This window comes from Dipodomys merriami, unplaced genomic scaffold (genome assembly GCF_024711535.1).
Source record: "Dipodomys merriami isolate MVZ:Mamm:240054 unplaced genomic scaffold, mDipMer1.0.p SCAF_184, whole genome shotgun sequence".
NCBI lineage: Eukaryota > Metazoa > Chordata > Mammalia > Rodentia > Heteromyidae > Dipodomys > Dipodomys merriami.
The window spans coordinates 1,883,109-1,901,687 of NW_027203204.1; the positions used below are offsets into that span (position 1 = coordinate 1,883,109).

At 39.4% G+C, this 18,579-nt stretch overlaps 1 protein-coding gene across 1 annotated transcript in view; it reads right to left on the reverse strand.

Annotated features, from left to right (window-relative positions):
- Nucleotides 1-18,579, reverse strand: part of LOC138830143 (inactive heparanase-2) — a 444,295-nt gene that overhangs the window by 110,981 nt on the left and 314,735 nt on the right. Inside the window, exons 8-9 of the mRNA XM_070026578.1 lie at nt 5,976-6,082; nt 1,143-1,257 (exon numbers count right to left, since the gene is read on the reverse strand). Of these exons, the coding sequence (XP_069882679.1) occupies nt 1,143-1,257; nt 5,976-6,082 (222 nt within the window). The remainder of the gene's footprint in view (nt 1-1,142; nt 1,258-5,975; nt 6,083-18,579) is intronic.

Sequence of the window (18,579 nt, forward strand, 5' to 3'; positions counted from 1 at the left end):
TAATCCTAGCTATTAAAGAAGTTGATATCTGAGCATCATGGTTCCATGTTAGAGTAAGGGGCTCTGAGTTCAAGCCCCGGTACACACACACACACACACACACACACACACACACAAAATGGTGCAGTTGAGTGTCAGGCTGTTTCCTGTTCTGGGATTCGGAGCCTTCTGGATCACAGTGTGGAAGATAAAGAGAATGGGGTAGAAATAGGCAAAGAAAACAAATGGCATGGATATGCACTATTGTAGTATGTGTTTATTTGTTATGGATCTTAGGAAGGCATGGAAATAGCCGGATTAGGGTTCAAGGCATGATCTAGAGCTGGCTCTACATTCCTACTTGCCCACCCACCCCAGGCTATTAGTACCTTCATTAAATGAGGCATAAGCAGATTGTATCAAAGCAAACCTCAGCTCTGAAGTCTTATGAGTTGATGAGAGTTGGCCCCTTCATCATGATGATAGGTTGTGTGTAAGAGTAACTCACTTAATAGTTCTGAAACATATAGCCTTTCTAGACTAAGTGGGATTTCTCCAGTTGGCTAATAAATAAAATGCTGCATTTTTCCCCTTTAATTCTTTGCTTTCTTTTACTTTCCTAGAGAAGTTAATGCTCAGAGAACATTGTCCCCTCATTATCACGCAGGGGTCAACATTGAACTGTAAATGCCCTTGAGCCATGCCCCCAGAGATGGGCTCCTACTGTATCAAACCTTGGCTAGCACTCTCCCATCTGCTTTCAACATGCTGCATCTGACATTAACTAATGTCTCCTATTAGCATTAAAAGAAAACAATCTGGAAAAATTCACTCTCAAGCAGAGTTCAAACAGGCCACAAGTAGATGAGGAAACTCAATTGTGCAAAGTTTGTTAAGATAATAGTAAAACATATATACATGCATTATGTACATGTGTGCATGCAAGTGTGTGTGTGTGTGTGTGCATGTGTGTGTGTGTGTGTGTGTTGAAACCACAGTCTGTAAAATGGATCAAGGAAACAAAAGTTAGATGCTACTCTGTGATTTATTCAATGAACTGACACTGGCAAAAGAAGAGAAATTCTTCCAGTGTGGAAAAATGGCATGACGAAAAGAATGGAATGAGATGGAAAAGGGGTTGGGAATCTTTATCCCATACTTACTGGTAATGGGTTAAAATTCTGGTCCACCAAATGGTTGTAGCCATGGTCAAAAAATGAATGCCGTATCACCACATCAATGCCCTGATTGGCCAGCATTCCTAAAGTGTTCAGCCATCTACAAGACAGAGAAAAAAGTTACATTAGTACATTTTTCAAAAGGCATCTAACAAACTCAGTGTAGATCAGTTTGTGACATGCAAAACCACACTAACCTTCCACCATCAAATTTAATTAAATACTTTAAAGGAGAACATTACTTTAAATATTGAACACACAGCTGCAAGAGATTTCAGTGATTATTAAAACTAGTGTCATTATTTTACAGGGGAATAAAAGGAATTACCCTTGGGCATAAAGTCATTGCTACTAATCACTTACCTTGTGTCATTATAATACTAATAAACATACCAGCCACCAGTAAGCCTATTGCGCTTCTTCCTGGCCACACACATACAAGCACAGAATCTGGACTCTACACAGTCCATCCTTAAACATCTCTGCTTGCAGTCTGCTGATGTACATGTACTTTCCACCATAACCTACACAACTACGACCTTTGCAAGCATAGTCCAGTCCTTGGCATCTCTCATCAGCAATACTGGCAGTGTACGCCCTTCCCTTGGCATCACAATGAATTCCTCGGGGATCCAAGCATGCTCCCTTCACATGTAAGCTATGATGGAAGACTTGGATTGATCACACATGTATTACATGCTTCACAAAGTGCTGCCCTCTAGGTGCTTCCAGCACCTAGAGGGTGCTGAATCTGACTTTGTTATTTACACATTCAGTTCAGTCATGCATTCATGCGGTCATTTTTCACCTACTTCTGAAAGTTAGGGAGAATTCTAATTGTAATCAAACAATATATGTGGAAAACATGCGACTTAGAGATTCAACCTTCACATGAAAGATAAAGCACTCGTCTGTCCCAGTCTGTCCCAGTCATGTGTGTATGTTGGGGGTGGGGAGAGGACTGTTTTATTTTACCATCAACCTCATCTCCAAGACTCTGAGCTACTTAAAACTTACTCTGGAAGCACCAGATATGACATACTCTCTTGCTCTTATCTGAGGCTTTATACATGTTTTAACTGCTGCCTAGAATTGCCTTCCTAACTTCTCTACCTCACCTCTGGCCATTTGGAAAATTTCTTCCCATCTATTCATCTTAATCTCCAAATCTCCTCAACTCTGCTGCCCAGCCAACAATAGGCCCTCCCTCCCTCCTTTCTCAGGATTCTTATGGGTGCCCACTCCTACCTAGTACATCAGCCATTCATTGTCTCCATGCTTTCCCCCATCAGGTTCAAGTTCATCAGGCATAGACACAACATTTGAACTCACACACAAAATACCCATCACAGTTTCTGGAACACTGTAGGTGTTCAGGACTCTTTAGGTTGAAATATATCTGGAGAGAATTAGATTCTAGGAACTCTGCAAATCACCATTCAGCACATGGGAAAAATTACGCAGAGTTAGATTTCTCAAATCTAAAACCATATGGAGCTCCAAACCCATGACTTGTAGAAGAATTAAGATTTTTTTTCCTTTGCTGGAATAAAGAGCTTTGCTAATTCCTATTTTATGAATAAATATTGTTCATATTTTCAAATCTTTTTCACATTTACAATTTTAGTTTGTACTCATAAAAACGAACACATTTACTGACGATTAGACTCACAAAAGCAAAACAGAAGGCAAAGCAAAACACAAAAACAAAAGTTTGAATAGAAAGGAAACTCTGACTACAACATAGCAGAACCTTTGTGTATGTGAGTGTGTGTGCGCGTGCGCTCGTGCGCACGTGTGCGTTTGTTTTTGTCTAGATGGGGACATTGTGACCTAGAGAACTGAAATGACTTTTGGAACACCACATTGCTAAGCGACTTGCTTTTATTATTTTAATTAATTTGGCAAGCCTGTGAAGTCAGGCTACCCAGTTAAGCTTTTCTTTCAGTACTGAGGCACAGTAGTAAATAACTTGTCGAGGATATGCTATAGTGGAACAACGGCATGAATTCTGCTTCTAAATCAGTGTGCTTTTCATGTGGAAAAAGGAAAATACAATAGGGTCAATATCTAACAAGTATACATCTATGAAGACAAGTGTGGCCTTTCACCTTCAATTTCTATGCTTCTTGAATGGAAGAAAAATAAAACCAAAGGATGAGTAAATACACAATCTCGTGTATGTGAACCCTCCACAGGCAGCTTCTATCTATTAATATGAGGCTGTATCATAGTGTTTTTTGCATGTGAAAAGATTCCATTTGTCCAGTCATGTATTACTTATTTGATAATATGAATCAACTTAAATGTTATATATTACTCTCAGCATTGAGGATACCATCAAAGAATGCTTGCATAACTAGGGAAGTCATTGTTAAAGCATTGTAAATATCTGTGCAGTCACATCTCCAGGAATATTATCAAATTCTTGTTTGAGACCCTTCCACAGCCTAACAGTGACTTGCGTAGAATATATGTTCAACAAATGTTAATTAGTGAAAATGAAGTTTGCTAGCAGTTTGTTAAAGAGACTGAGCCGAGAGGGAGGAATATGTACCCAAGCTTGTATTCCAGTATGTGTATCCAGAATCTATGCTATTCAAGGGACATGGCCAGAATCACAGCTATCCCCAGATACGTACAGTAGAATGGTTAGTGATGAATCCCATTTCATCCCCTTAGAAAGGGAGGAAGAGGGCTGTTTTGTTTATTTTTAAAGATTTCTTTGTTTGTTCATAGAAAGAAAGGTGGTAAAAATGACTAGTATACCCCATCAAGAATGCTTCAATGTATATGCTAGACTTTACTAGGTGTTGGGGACACAATAGCATGCTAAGATTATATTTACAGAATGCCAAAGGATCTCAAAGTCCTGACTGAGAGACACTACTTCTGAGTTCTTGGTAGAGAAGTCTGATTCATGCATGCATTTTCATGTGCTTTTGGTTACTGAAAACACAGACACACACAGACACAGACACACACAGACACAGACACACACAGACAGACATACACACACAGACAAACACACACAGACAAACACACACACACACACACACACACACACACGGGAAATGCCTTCTTCTCAATCATGTGCTAGTTTATTGGAGCTTCCTGGAATGCCTTCCCTTCCCCCCCCCCCCCCCCCCAGGACACAGAAAACAATGTAAGTCCCTTAGAGAACTAGACTTGAAGGGCACATTGCTGAGTGCTGTCAGTGGAGTTAAGGCTACATGGATGACAAGGAGATAGGAGGAAGACCAGAAGCAGAATAAACTAATTTTATCTGATCTCTGTCTAACCAAGCATTGAGAATCTGAACTTTTATCTGTGTGCTGCAACGTAAACACAGAGATGAATACAGAGATCCCTGGATAGATCTGGCTGGTGTTCATAAGAAGGAAGATGTCTGCTCCAGCTGCTTCCATGACAATTAGTCATATTTCTCATTTCCACAAGGGGAAGAGTACTCAAGAAAATACAATATAATTGAGCTGCTTGCTGGGCCTCAAAGCAGGGTCATGTGGTGACAGCATGACAAAACTCATTTCTGGGGTGGTTGCAAAGGTCTTCCTTTACTACCTATTGCCAACCTAGCTTCTCATCCTTGCACTAGAGCTCATATTAAACCAGTGTGGGGAGTGTGGTTTTGAAAGGAATCTCTCAGCCACAGGGTATTACATGCTGATGCACTCCATTTCATTCATTTGATCCATGCTATTGGATGACTTTTCTGTTCTACACAATATTAGAAGCTGAGATATTGATATGGAAGAATCCAGGGAGGGCATCACGGTGAATTACATGGACTCATCTTCATCTGCATGTGACAGGATTCCATCTGTAAAGGCAATCTCCTTGGCTGGTCTGATTTGTCCTTTACCAATATATTAAAGAAACTTGTCTCAATGAAGAGGAACTGCATCTGTATAATTAGGACCAGCTGGCAGTAGCAAAACACATAGCTGAGGGCAAAGCTGCAGAATTAGGGAGACATGGCTCAGCCTGAGAGCCAGAGTCAAAGGACTATGGTGGATCAGGAAAAAGTCATGTCGCACATCCACGGTTCTGTCCCTAGCACATGACACTGGCAGGCCTGGGAGAAGCACACAGGCTCCTGGCTTTTCCTGTGTTGTCTCCTAGATGACAACAGTAGCTCTCAAGATCATTTTCTCATCTCTTCCAGCTGCTTCTGCATCTTATTGCCACAGTCACAGTCTTACAACACAGGTCATATTCTCCAAATGCTGCCATAGCTTGATATAAGCAAGGCTTCATTTCCTCTGTGTAGATTTTAAGACCTTTCATGATCAGGTGGTAAATTCTCTCCCTAGCCTAAGCCCTCATGATAACCATGCAGTGAACAAAACTTTTAGTCTCATTCATCATTGTTCCCTCAACTACGCTTTACCCCAAAATGTTTCTTTCACCTGAAATGTCTCCCCTCTGCCACCACCATCTTCACCCATAAAATTAGAGTAAACCTCTCCCCCCCCCCACCCTGTGATGACTCAAGGCCATCACATGACTGTCACGGCTCCATGGCAGTCCCAGTCAGAGAATTCTTCATTCCTTTGCATGTCTATCACTTTCCTTTTATGGAAAGACCACATGAGGCTGAAAAACAGGTGTTCTACCACAGTGGAGAAGGGAAGACCCTGTTAATCAGTGTTTGTGAAATGGGTAAGTATTTTCCTAAAAGAATAGATGAAGAGGAAATGAGCCTATTGCTGCAATGAGCAGAATGGTGAACATATCACAGTTCCCTGTCCATCCATCTTCAAAGTCCCTGGGAGTGGAATGACAGGTGTTACTTACAAGAATCCTGCAGCATAGGAATCTGACAGATTGTTTGTGCCTCCTGCCGAGGTGGTCAGCACACCTTCCAGCCAGATCTTCTTTCCTGGAGTGTATGTGTTAACCACCTGTTTACATGACAAAAGTAGAAGGGGATAATGAGAGTTTAAAAACTATTCCCAAGTGAGAAGCAACACATAGTTAAAGGAAGTGCTTCCGATTCCCAGTTTACAGGTGGTCATGATTTGCACTTTGTTTCAAGATGAATTACTTAGGAAAGTAAGTTGTCTACACACACAAAAGCATTCACATTGACATACATCCACTGAAGGAAAATATGAGTAACAATATGAGACAAGTAATGCATGTTGTAGTGTGTAAGGTGTCGTTAGGAATGTAATGACCTTCATTGGAAATAAAAGTTATATCATGTTCCCAAACTAACTGGTATTGAAAGGCAATATTATTTTTAGTACTCTCTTTTACAGTACTTCTATGATCACATACACTTGTTTAAGCTTCTGAGGTCATGAATTGTGAGAGAGTAGCGAGAAACATTTGGGACAGGTTTGATAATAAGTCTGGTATGGATATTGCAACCACAGTTTGAAAATAACTGAGTGCAAAAAGAAAAGTCACTGACCTCAGGTCAGAGCTTACACTGGAAACAGGGATAAGCATGCCTTCCAGCAAGGCAAAGTTCCTTGTCCACAGTGTTGCCCTCTGAAGTTCTGAAACCATCCAGTGTGATTTTCACATTGGAGACTGGCAGATCAGGGCGTGGATATTCCAGATGGCAATTATTCTTAGGAACAAATGTTCTAATAAATAATACCACTAATGATCGAAAGTAGAGCCCAAGTCAAAGGCTTTGCCTATAAGTTGTTTATTTTAGAATAATGACAAAGAGTAGAAATGAACTAACAGATTGGAACAGAAAAGAAGGGAAAATCGGGTAGAAGGATGCTAGTTTTCAGATGATCAACCCAAGCTGGCAACTTGTATCCAATCTCACAGGGATTTGAGGGAAAGCCTTATAGGATGGCAAAACTGTCCCCCAGGTGGGAGTGTAAACTTGTTCAACCACTTTGGAAAGCAGTATGGAGGTTCCTCAAAAGACTCCACATAGAGCTATGACCCAGCAATCCCACTTTTGGGCATTTACCCAAACGATCACAAACAAGGCCACACTAAAGCTACCAGCACGACTATGTTTATTGCAGCCTTATTTACCATAGCTAAGATATGGAATCAACCCAGATGCCCCTCAGTAGATGAATGGATCAAGAAAATGTTGTATATATACACAATGGAATTCCATGCCTCCATCAGAAAGAATGACATTGCCCCATTTGTTAGGAAATGGAAAGACTTGGAAAAAATTCTATTAAGTGAAGTAAGCCACGCCCAAAGAAACAGAGGTCCCATGGTTTCCCTTATTTGCAATAACTAGTAGATGTCTGAGTCAAGCAGAAAAGTTCATATAAGTTGATGTCAGGGACATGAACCCTAAGATATGTATTCAAATGTTTTTTTTTTTCTTTCAGGTGATTGTTTCTAACACATTTATAAGATTATTTCTTTGTTGCTTTGTATGTCCCTCCCCCACAGTATAACCCCTGCTTTCACTGTATTTGAGTTTGGTATAATTTGTGGAGGGGAAGGGAAAAAACAAATCGTTTAAATAGGGATACAGGTGGATCCATTGCAACAATGAGATATACAAGTCGTTATGTGGAAAAATGAACTTTACAACTTTGGTGGGGGGGGAGGAAGGTTGGGTAGGGGGGGTAGGGGGAGGATGGGCAGGGATGGGAAGGGGAAACAAGAGGAGGCTACAATGCTTGATAAGAAATGTACTCATTATCTTGCCCATGTAATTGTAACCCCTCTGTACAGTATTTTCACAATTAAAAAAAAAGAATACAAACAGCAAAAAAAAAGAACTACATAGTAAAATTAGAGAGCTCATCTATAAGTCCTCTTAAAATTCCATATCTAGGAAGCATCTGTGCACATGATAGACTTTGTCCTTCCTTCATAACTAACTAGATCTAAGTCAGATATTTAGTGGTTATTTTTTTAACTTTTGATTTCCGGTTTAATTTTGTGCTAAAGACAAATATGGAAGTGAAGTAGTTGGGGAAAAAGAGTTTGGTTAAACAAAACAAAACGGTAAGTACTACAACGCAGATGAACCTTGGAATAATTAATATAGATGGAAGAAGGCAGACATAAACTATATATATATATATATATATAGTATTTGCATTAAATATCCTGAATAAGCAACTCCATAAAGATAGTAAGTTAGTGACTTCCTAGAGTTGAAAAAGAGGAGGAAGGAGGAAGGAGATATTAAAAGTGGATACTAGGAAATATGACATTTCTTTGGAGAGTGCTAGACATGTTCTAAAATTAAATAGTAGTGATGATTTCAAAATTCTATGAATAACTAAAACCCATTGAATTTAATACTTTTTTTTGCCAGTGCTGAAGCTTGAATTCTGGATGTAGGTGCTACCCCTAAGTTTCTTTTGCTCAAAGCTAGTGCTCTACCACCTGAGCCACAGAGCCACTTTTGGCTTTTTTAAAATAGTTTATTAGAGATAAGAGTCTCATGGACTTTTCTACCCCAGCTGGCTTTGAACCACAATCTTCAGATCTCAGCCTTCTGAGTAGCTAGGATTATACCTGTGAGCTACCAGCATCTGGCTGAATTTACTACTTTTAAAGGGTGAATGTCTTGGTATGTGATATCTATCTATCTATCTAGCTAGCTATCTTATCTATAAATATATCAGCAAAAGGATAGAGAAGACAGAGAATATAACTTAGGAATTTTGAATTCTACTACATGCTATCTCTGAGACTTTCAGCAGTTATTACCTTGGACTCTGAGTTATTTTTTTTTAACATTCAAAGTCATGAATTTGAAATAGACCAACTCTTAAGTCCCTTCTAAATGTAAAATATAAAAAATGTATTGGCATCTTATACTAAGAATGTGAGTCTCTTTGCTCTTATCACACAAAGATTAAGAATATCTTTAATGATAGAAATTTAAGTTAAATAATAAAATAGGAGGGAAAAAAGGCAGTGCAGCTTTTAGCTGGTCATCTCAGAAACAAAGATCTAGAATAGAGAAAAATAATGAGAGTAGAGTACAGGTGGGTGAAGTTACCTAGGGAGAATTTATTAAAAGAAGGCTAAAACATTAAGGCATTGCTAAATGTGTTAATTTATTCTGCACGTATGTAGTGAACACCTGCTAAAATGCCAGGGCCAGTTCTAGGAGCAGGGGTAAAGAACCAAAACATACCATCACCACTCTCATTGGCTTACACTGCAGTCTAGAGAAGGAGACTAACAATAAATAAGTAAACAAATAGAAGGAACATGGTTAAAAATAAGGACCAAGAAAAAGGTAAAACAGTACTATGGTAGAAAGAAGTGACTTGGCAGGAGGGGAGAGTTGTGGCTTCAGAGGGAAGGCCCCTCTGAAAAGTGGTACCTCTATTGAGATCAGGTGAAGAAGGAGACAGACCCTTCAGGTTCTGGAAGAAGGATATGGAGAAAGGACTAGAGGTATAAACAGGACTGTAGATCATAGAACCAGTGAACACCCATATAGTGAGAGACTAAATGACTGAAGGAAATGAGGTCAAGAAGAAAAGGAGAGTGTTTTCATTCTGAGTGGGATGGAGGGTCCTGGAGAGATTTAACCAAAAAGGAATCTCATCAGACTAATGTAAGATCACCTTAGTTGGATAAGATTACATATATGTATATGAAAAGTCTTGGGTTATGTAATGTACAAATTAAAAGTTCTGCTATTTCTCTGACCAATTAATTTGAGTTTCAATTTCCTAATCCACTGATGGAATAATACCTAACAGAATTGTGTTAAAGATCCTACTTGTTTGTCAAAGCATAAATGACATGAGACCTAATTTCAAGAAGATTCTGAGCTGAATTTCCTTGACCTAGCAGGTTTTTCAAGCTCTTGAAGGAGATGTGTGAAGTCAAAGGAACTAGAGCTACAGTTTGGTGGTAGGATTTCAAACGACCATTTATGACACAAGGAAGAAATCCAATTAGCTTCCAAGAAATTCTGAATTAGCCCTTGGAAGGCAAGGAATCCTGTCTTATTTTCTTCTCTCTTTGCTTCCTAGTGGAATATTGACATAGAATCAAACTTATTGGAGATTGTGGTCCTCTAGTCACATAAAGAAGCTGGTAGTTCCAGACCTACCATTGTACTACCTTTCAATAAACCTTCACTCTTTAACAAAGTCATATGATTTCAGAAAGGGCCACTAAACTGTTCAAAGAATCGAAAGCCATCATCTATCGCCAAAACAACCATAGAGATGAGGAAAACTTTAAGAATATGAGAGATTTAATGAGAGAAATAATTGCTTGTTTGCCACACATTAGCATACCCTGAGATCTTGATTTTAGAGAGGAAAAGAGAAATCCTGATTTTCTTAGCACATAATTTATGTGTGAAATCCAATGAACTCAGAAATCTAAAGAGAAAATTACCATCCAGAATGATTTGTGTGTTCAAAGGGTTTTATGAAGAATCAAGCTCATTATGATGTTCTGATATTGAAAACCCAGAGACAAGTGTGTGTTTCATGCACAGACTATAGGTACTTGGTTGGATGGTGGCATGCATGCCAAACTGGGAAAAAAAATTGGTGTGAGCTGGTTTTCTTTCAAAAGGAGTTCAAAGCATAGCTCCTTTAAATAAGGAGTTGATTACAGAAAATAGCTAGATATGTAAACTTCTTTGTAGACAGGATTCTGCAAGGACATCTGAATGATCTTCTGACTTGCCAGGAAATTTGGAAGGAAACTATCTAAAAATTGTTGTCATTGGCCCTTACAATGTAGAGGACGTGTTTAGCCTGGATAAGGCCCAAGTTTGATCCACATCGGCCCCTTCCCCCGCCAACTCCTGCCAGATCTTGCTGGTAAGTCAGTGCTGAGTGGTGTTTAGAATCGTACATTCTAGAGACACATAAGCTACATTTGAGTCCTGCCTCTATTGTTCATTCACTGTGTGACTTTGCATATGTTACATTACCTCTCTGTGTTCTAACATGACTCTAGAATCAAGAATATCTGACTCTGAGGTTTTTATGATATCTAAACATTAAAAAGCCCTTATATATCAGTATCTGGAGTACAGTAAGCACTTAAGCCAAAATGATTGGTATACCGTTCTCCATGTCTAAGGCATGTGAGCTGGTGTTTGAATAAATGTAACATGAGCATTGACTACTTTCCCCTCAGACACCACTCAGGGTGATGTGTAACAGCCCAGAGGTACATGGAACAGCAGGGAAGTCCAGTTTAGAATTTAAAATGCGTAGAGACAATATGCATAAACACAATTAACATGCAGAGTAGCACATTTGAACCTGCTCTTAACAGAGACAGTTCCTTTCAACACATAGTGGGGTAAAACTTTGGCATGAAATCTAAGTCCATTTCACAAAATGTCCTCTGAAGGAATTACTACTAAAAAGTATTAGTGTTAAAGGTTGTAGGAGTAGTTGGTGCAAATCAACAAAACTCTCGGAGCATTTTCTGCCCGGGACAGGATGGGAGACATGATGAATTATGTGTCACCAAGAAGCAGAGAATACCAACATGGTAGTGTGCACGGGAGATTGGAACTTGGGGAATGAGTGCAGGGTGGGTCTGCGGAGAAAATCTGCATGGGCAGAAGAAGAGAGGAAAAGGCAGGAAAAGGCAGATGGAACCAGCTGCAAAATTCCCTTTAGAAAGTAAAACTTTGCTAGAAGGCTATAGTTCAACACTGTGGTTTTCTGAGTAAATATGATTCTCCCTGTGCTGGAAGAGAGAAAATTAGAGCACGTTGGAAAGAAAAAAGGTTCCTGGTGAGAAATGAAGTGCCAGTGAAGGTTATTTTAAGGGATACATTGTCTGGGGAGGAGGGAAGTACAAATGCTGAGATTACTTAAGTGAGGGAAGGGGAATTGTCTGCTTAGCTGCCAGCTCTTTTGGTCCCAAATTCACTTTAGCTTCTGGGTCCATATGATCGAGGGAGCACTGAGGCACCCACATAGCAGTCCGGTGAGTGGCTGGTGGCGGTTCAGCGCCCTTGTATCAGCTAGAGGCAGAGCTATGAATGGGAGACCCTTCAGCTGTTTTCCTTAGTATTGTAGGGTAAGGAGCTATCAAGGACTGGTTCAATACACTGAGGGAGGAAGAGGAAGAGGGGGAAGAGGAGAAGTAGGAGGAGGAAGAAGAGGTAAATGAGAGGGGAGAGGGAGAGGAAAGGGAGAAAGGAGAAGGAAAGGAGGAAGGGGAGGAAGAAGGGAGGAGGAGAAGAAGACCCACTCCTTAGGGCCAACATCCTTGATTGAAAAAAAAAAGTTTGATTTTCTCTACCACTTTGAATTTGAAAAAAGAAAAGAAGACAGGAAAAATAGGGAAATAACCATTTATGTAGCACATGTTCAAACCTGGGCTTCCTTTTCCTGTAGTCCTTGATATCCGGCCTTTCAAAATGGTGACGTAAGTCTTTTGAAAGACTCCTGAGAGCCTAGCTTCAGCCACTGGGGGTGCAAGAGATGGTAGCATTTTGTAGCAGCAGACATGTTGTTTATGGTTATCCAAACCAACACCTTCCTTAATGAGAAAGGAAGCAATAAAACAGGAATAGTGGACAGGCCACCTGGGCTAATCAGCCCTGGCAGGAGGCCATCCTCCCCAAGAAGCTGGAGTCCATTAATTCCAGCATCTCATCTACATGGAAACCAGCTTTCCCAAGACTTCAGAAGAATTAGTAACTCTTTAAGTAACCAGAACTGGCCCTCTCTTATAGTTGAGTATGGAGAGATGATAGATAGATAGATAGATAGATAGATAGATAGATAGATAGATAGATAGATACATACATACATACATACATACATACATACATACATACATACATACATACATACATACATACATACATACATAGACAGATAGCTTCACAACGTTTTATTGTTGTTGTTGTTTGCGATGGGGCTTGAATTCAGGGCCTGGACACTGACCAGGTTAGAGCTCTACCAGTTTGAGTCACAGCGTCACTTCCAGTTTCCTGGTGGTGAATTGTAAATATGAGTCTCATAGACTTTCTTGCCCAGGCTGACTTCAAAATGTGATTCTCAGATCTCAGCCTCCTGAGTAGCTACAAGTGAGCTACTAGGTGTGAGCCACCAGCGCCCACTTCAGAAAGCTTCATCAGCTTAACTTCACACAGAGCTCTTCTTTGCTTTTCAGCACTTTTGATTCCTTCTTGTATTTATAAATGGTCAAGAAGAAAGCTCCTTTTCCATATTTCTTGTATGTCTTTTTACCTTCTGCTTATGGACCATATTAGATATAGGAGGTTCTAGATACATATATTACTCGAATCTACTAGCAACAGAGATATAGAAAGGGAAATCTGCATCTCTCTCCTGTCTGTCTGTCTGTCTGTCTGTCTGTCTACCTACCTACCAAAAGGTCCCTTTAGAAGAGGAGAAGATCATATTAGTTGTCTTTTCTGTCCTCACTGATCCTTCCTTCCTGAATTTCCTGTTACTATTCCTTCCTTGGTCTCCCTGCCTTGGATCTCTCTACGCTTGCTCTCTTCTCTACCCCATCTTCCACACTGTCATTGACTGTCATTTCTATCCTCCTAACCTTGAGTGGTTCCCTATTCCCAGCAGTTGTGCTGACTGTGAGCTGTTTCATCAGCTGAAAGATGAGCTGTAAGTAACTTGTCTCTCTTTATCTCCCCCTTCTCCTTCTCTCTCTTCTTCTCTGCTCCCTCCCTCCCTTTTAAAAATATTAATGTATATTAATAATAGTATGGACTGAGAGGTTTCACTATTCTTTGGCCATATTCACCCAGCAATATTTTTCTGATGACACTGAAAACAGTGGCCAGGGCCCCACAGGTTAAGATGCTGACGACTTTAAGCTTCCTGACGGTCCTCAGTGCCCCTTCTCCATCTCTCCTCACAACACTGGGGTTCACTACTCAGAAGAGACACTACTTTGGAACTACTGTACATGGTTGTGCCTTAGATTATTTCTGGTTGCATTCTCTCCCTGTGCTTCTCTCACTCATATGATCTGATCATTGTTTTTAATTCTTCTTTCTTTCTTTTTTTTTTTGGTCGGTCGTAGGGCTTGAACTCTGGGCCTGGGTGCTGTCCCTCAGCTCTTCAACTCAAGGCGAGTGCTCGACCACTTGACCACAGTGCCATTTCTGGTTTTCTAGTGGTTTATTGGAGATAAGAGTCTCAGGGACTTTCTTGCCTGGGCTGGCTTTGAACCTCGATCCTCAGATCTCAGCCTCCTGAGTAGCTAGGATTACAGGCGTGAGCCACTGGTGCCCGGCTTGTTTTTAATACTTATTTCAAATGTTATTTCCTCTATGAAACATTCTACAAAACGTCAGGAAACGATTTCTTGCCTCTTGGGTTTCAAAGTTCTTTGAACCCGTCTCTGAGTTTGACCATGTTGTACTTGAAGGCAAGTTTCTGTTTCTTTTTTCTCCTTTTCTTATACCTAACAGAATTCTGGACAGTTAACTCTGATTATAAAATTCTTTATGAAGCAAATGAGAGAGAGAATATTCTACTAGCTACATTTCACAGAAGATAACTAACAGACCCAAGATAACAAGAGCAAGTACCAAATGCTCACGGTTTCGTGCAGGGCTCTGTGACTTTCTAATTGAATTTTCCTGCTTGAAGAGACCCACAAGCTTCTGGTTGGCTAAACTCTCCACATTTAACATGTCCTTCTTAGGTTATGTGAGCTGGGCTATTCTGAGCTCAGCCATTTCAATATCTCATCACATTCCTCTTGATTTATTTCTTCTGTCTAATGTACTTCCTGTCACTTTCATTATTTTTTCCCTGTGTAATTTCTTTTTATCATCTCTCTGTTCCGGAGTGCCATATTTGTCCATTTTCTTTTGGTATCAGATCAATTTTTAATTTGTGGCTTCTGTTTCTGTGACATTTTCAGGATTTAAAATTGCACTCTCAGTTCTTCTTATCTCAAACCACAGAGAAGCCATTGAGTGTAATTGCAGCAAAACATAAAATTAAAATGAGAACATATATAAACAAGATACAGTCACCAGAGAGGCAAGGAAATTATGAGAATATGCAAGCAAATGGGGAAGAAATTTTCATATAGTCCCAAAGCAATGAATATTTTCAAGGATAAGTGTTCATTGGAAGAGAAACTAGAAAGTCGATACTGGCACTTAAATAGTCATCTTCACTTTCCTGCTCCTTTGCTATGACTAACCAAGGATTGGTAGACACTTAACAAGACAGTCTCCATCAGCCTCAGTGGTAACTTTATTTTCCTATAGGGAAAACTCTATAATTTTCCCTTTTCCATATTGAAACATTGGAAGATCACCCCAATTGCCTCTTTTTCCTGATGAGCTTTTTGGTCCCAAGCTACCATTTGTTTCCATGCTAAGGTCCATGTATAGCAAATTCCTTTACATTATCATTCACCTGCAAATAACAGAACCTCACTATGCATTGACCACAAGTCTGTACACAGGAAACATGTGGATGGAGGCAGCGGATGAAAGTCATAACTTGCAATTCTTTCACCCTCATTTGCCTAATATCGTGATAGATACCCAATTTCCATTGAATCCTCACTTTAGAGCAGCTAATTGTGGGGTCACGGTGATTTTTTTTTCACCAAGAATATTTGGTATTCTTCTTTAAAATACTTCCTAGAAATAGAAATATTACAATGGGTTACAAAATAAAGGGCCCACAAGTATGGGAGATATTGAAAAGTTTAAAGTAGGCCTTAGTTTGAATTCTAATTTTATCATTTAGCAAGCTCTGTGGCCTTGAGCAAATTATCACTTTCTCCAATGGATTAATCATATATGATGCACTCAATAAATGGCATGTGTAACTATATTTTTGTGAGTTAAGTGAATTTTGCATAATTTAATGCTTTCGAAAATCAAAAGTGTTTTGAATAATCATTATCAACTGAAACTTGCTGACAATTTTTCCTTTTTCCTGCCAGCTTTTAAAAAACTGATGACACATTTGATAATTATTTGTGTTTAAGAACCAAGGAAATATTTGTGACTAGGATCAAAGATATTAAGATTCATGAAAAAACAGGGATTAAAATTTTGGATCTCTTGGTGATTACCGTCCCTTTGGTTAGAGCTCCCTATAATATATTTAGTGTCTTGTTTAATATTATTCACATATCGTATAATATATATCAATGTCTTACATGTGAAAGTACATTTCCCATACCATAGGTCCTGTTGTCTCATTTGCATATGCAAAGCCTAGCCAAGGCAAAGATACTAATTTGTGGAAGAGATCATAGAGCTTGAACTTTCAGCTTCTTTTTAGCCTGGGCATCTACCAAGGTCCTGGAAAGGGCCCTACAAATGCATTTGCATGGACAGAGTTCTCTAATATTTGCAAGTTTGCTTTGTTAACTTCTTTATTAAAGAGGTCTCCATCACATAAACCTCAAGCCCCATTCAACTTAGAATTACTCATAGATGCCATCCAAGGGTATTATTAATGTGATACAGTTTTATTGTGGGTCCTTTGTCTATACTAGCCTTTGGCCTACTTCCTTGGCCTATTTTTCTTTTCCTTTATTGAGATCTACTTAGAGGAAAGCAGATCTCCCCAAACTTTGAAAATTAGCACTTTAGCTGACCTTTTTCTAGTTGTTTACATTTTATATGATCTTCCTAATCTAGAAGGAAAGATAGTTTTGTTCTAAAAGGAAATGTCTTGTATTCTAAAATGAAATGTCATTTGGGCGCTATAAACAGAATTTTCTCTTATCCCTGAACACATACATAGAAGATATTTTTCTACTAGGAATATAGGTATGGACTACATGGCTGTCTAAATTTCTTTCTTTTTTCCTTTGTCAGCTGTGGGATATGAACCCAGGGCCTGAGTGCTATCTCTGAGCTCTTTTGCTTAAAGCTAGTATTCTACCACTTTGAACAATGGCTCTACTTCTTTTTTAAAAAAATAAATTTTTATTGTGAAAATACTGTACAGAGGGGTTACAGTTACATGAGCAAAGTAATGAGTACATTTCTTACCAAGCATTGTTGCCTCCTCCTTTGTTTTTCCCCTACCATCCCGTCCCTCCCATCTCCACAACTACACCCTCCCCCTCACCCCCCCCCTCTAAATTGTAAAGTTCATTTTTTCAACATAGTGTCTTGTACATTTCATTGTTGCAATGTGTGAACCTATATCCCTATTTAAACAATTTGTTTTTGGGTTAATTGGAGATGAGAGTCTCACAGACTTTTCTGCCCAGACTGGCTTTGAACCAGGATTCTCAGATCTCAGCTTCCTGAGTAGTTAGGATTACAGGCATGAGCCACCAGTTCCCAGCACCCTAAGTTTCTTTCTACACATTCAAACTCTAAACTATAAAGTAGCAGCACATGATGGCTTATCTTGCATGGGAAACAATAGAAACAGCATATACAAATGTGAGTGAGATGGTACTAATTTAATACTTCTCTTCTGCTCATTCATTTGCCGCCTCTGATGTGCCTTTTCCCTCTAATATTTATGGAGTACCTGCCCATTGGTAGGCCCTGGTACACTGAAATAAGCTTTCAGCATTGTTGTATAAGAGAGTTAATAAGTGAATTAACCAAATACTGATGGCTGTGGTGATACTCAGGGCCTCACACTTACTCAGCTTGTTTGTTTGGCTGGTACTCTTATCACTTGAGACATGACTCCAAGCTGACTTTGGACTTTTTTTTTAGATATAGTCTTGAAGACATTTCTGTTCAGGCTGCTTTAAACTGTGATCCTCTGGATCTCAGCCTCCTGAGTAGCTAGGATGGTAGGGGTATGCCACCAGCACCCACTTGCTACTTATATGTTTTCACATTTCAGTTTTCTTCATCAGAAAAAGTTAGCAATGTTTCTATTTTAATTTTCCCTTTAATTTTATTTCTAGCTATCCTATGATTCTCAGGAAATACTTATTTTTTATTCCTATACTTTTTGGTAGGCTAAGAAGCAAAAGTAAGTAGGTAAGCTGGTAAACTGGAAGGATGGTTAAGAACAACATTCTCTTGTTTAATCTATTAATTACTTCTATGGTCCTATGTAATAGAGTGATTGACATGGCATGATATTACTTCCAAAGAGTTGACCTTTACTAAATATCATAAGCAATGTGGATATTAACAAAATAATCATAATGATAACAAAAGAACCACATAAGTCATTGCCTTTAACCATATACAGTTATGCAAGTGGTTCTCTGATTATACCCTAGGAACTACATAAATTAGACAGACTTTTTCCTTTAGGTGTCACCCTGCCTGTGACTTCCTCTCAGAAGACTTTCCTGGCTTTCCTTCCTTTACTTTGTAAGATGGCTACTTCCCACTATGCGTTCCCATAGCACCCTGTTACAGAGTTGTAACATCTTAGATGGGTACTGGTAGCTTAACACTTGTAATCCTATCTACTCAGAAGGCTGAAATCTGAGGATCCAGGTTCAAAACCAGCCCAGAAGAAAACTCTGTGAGACT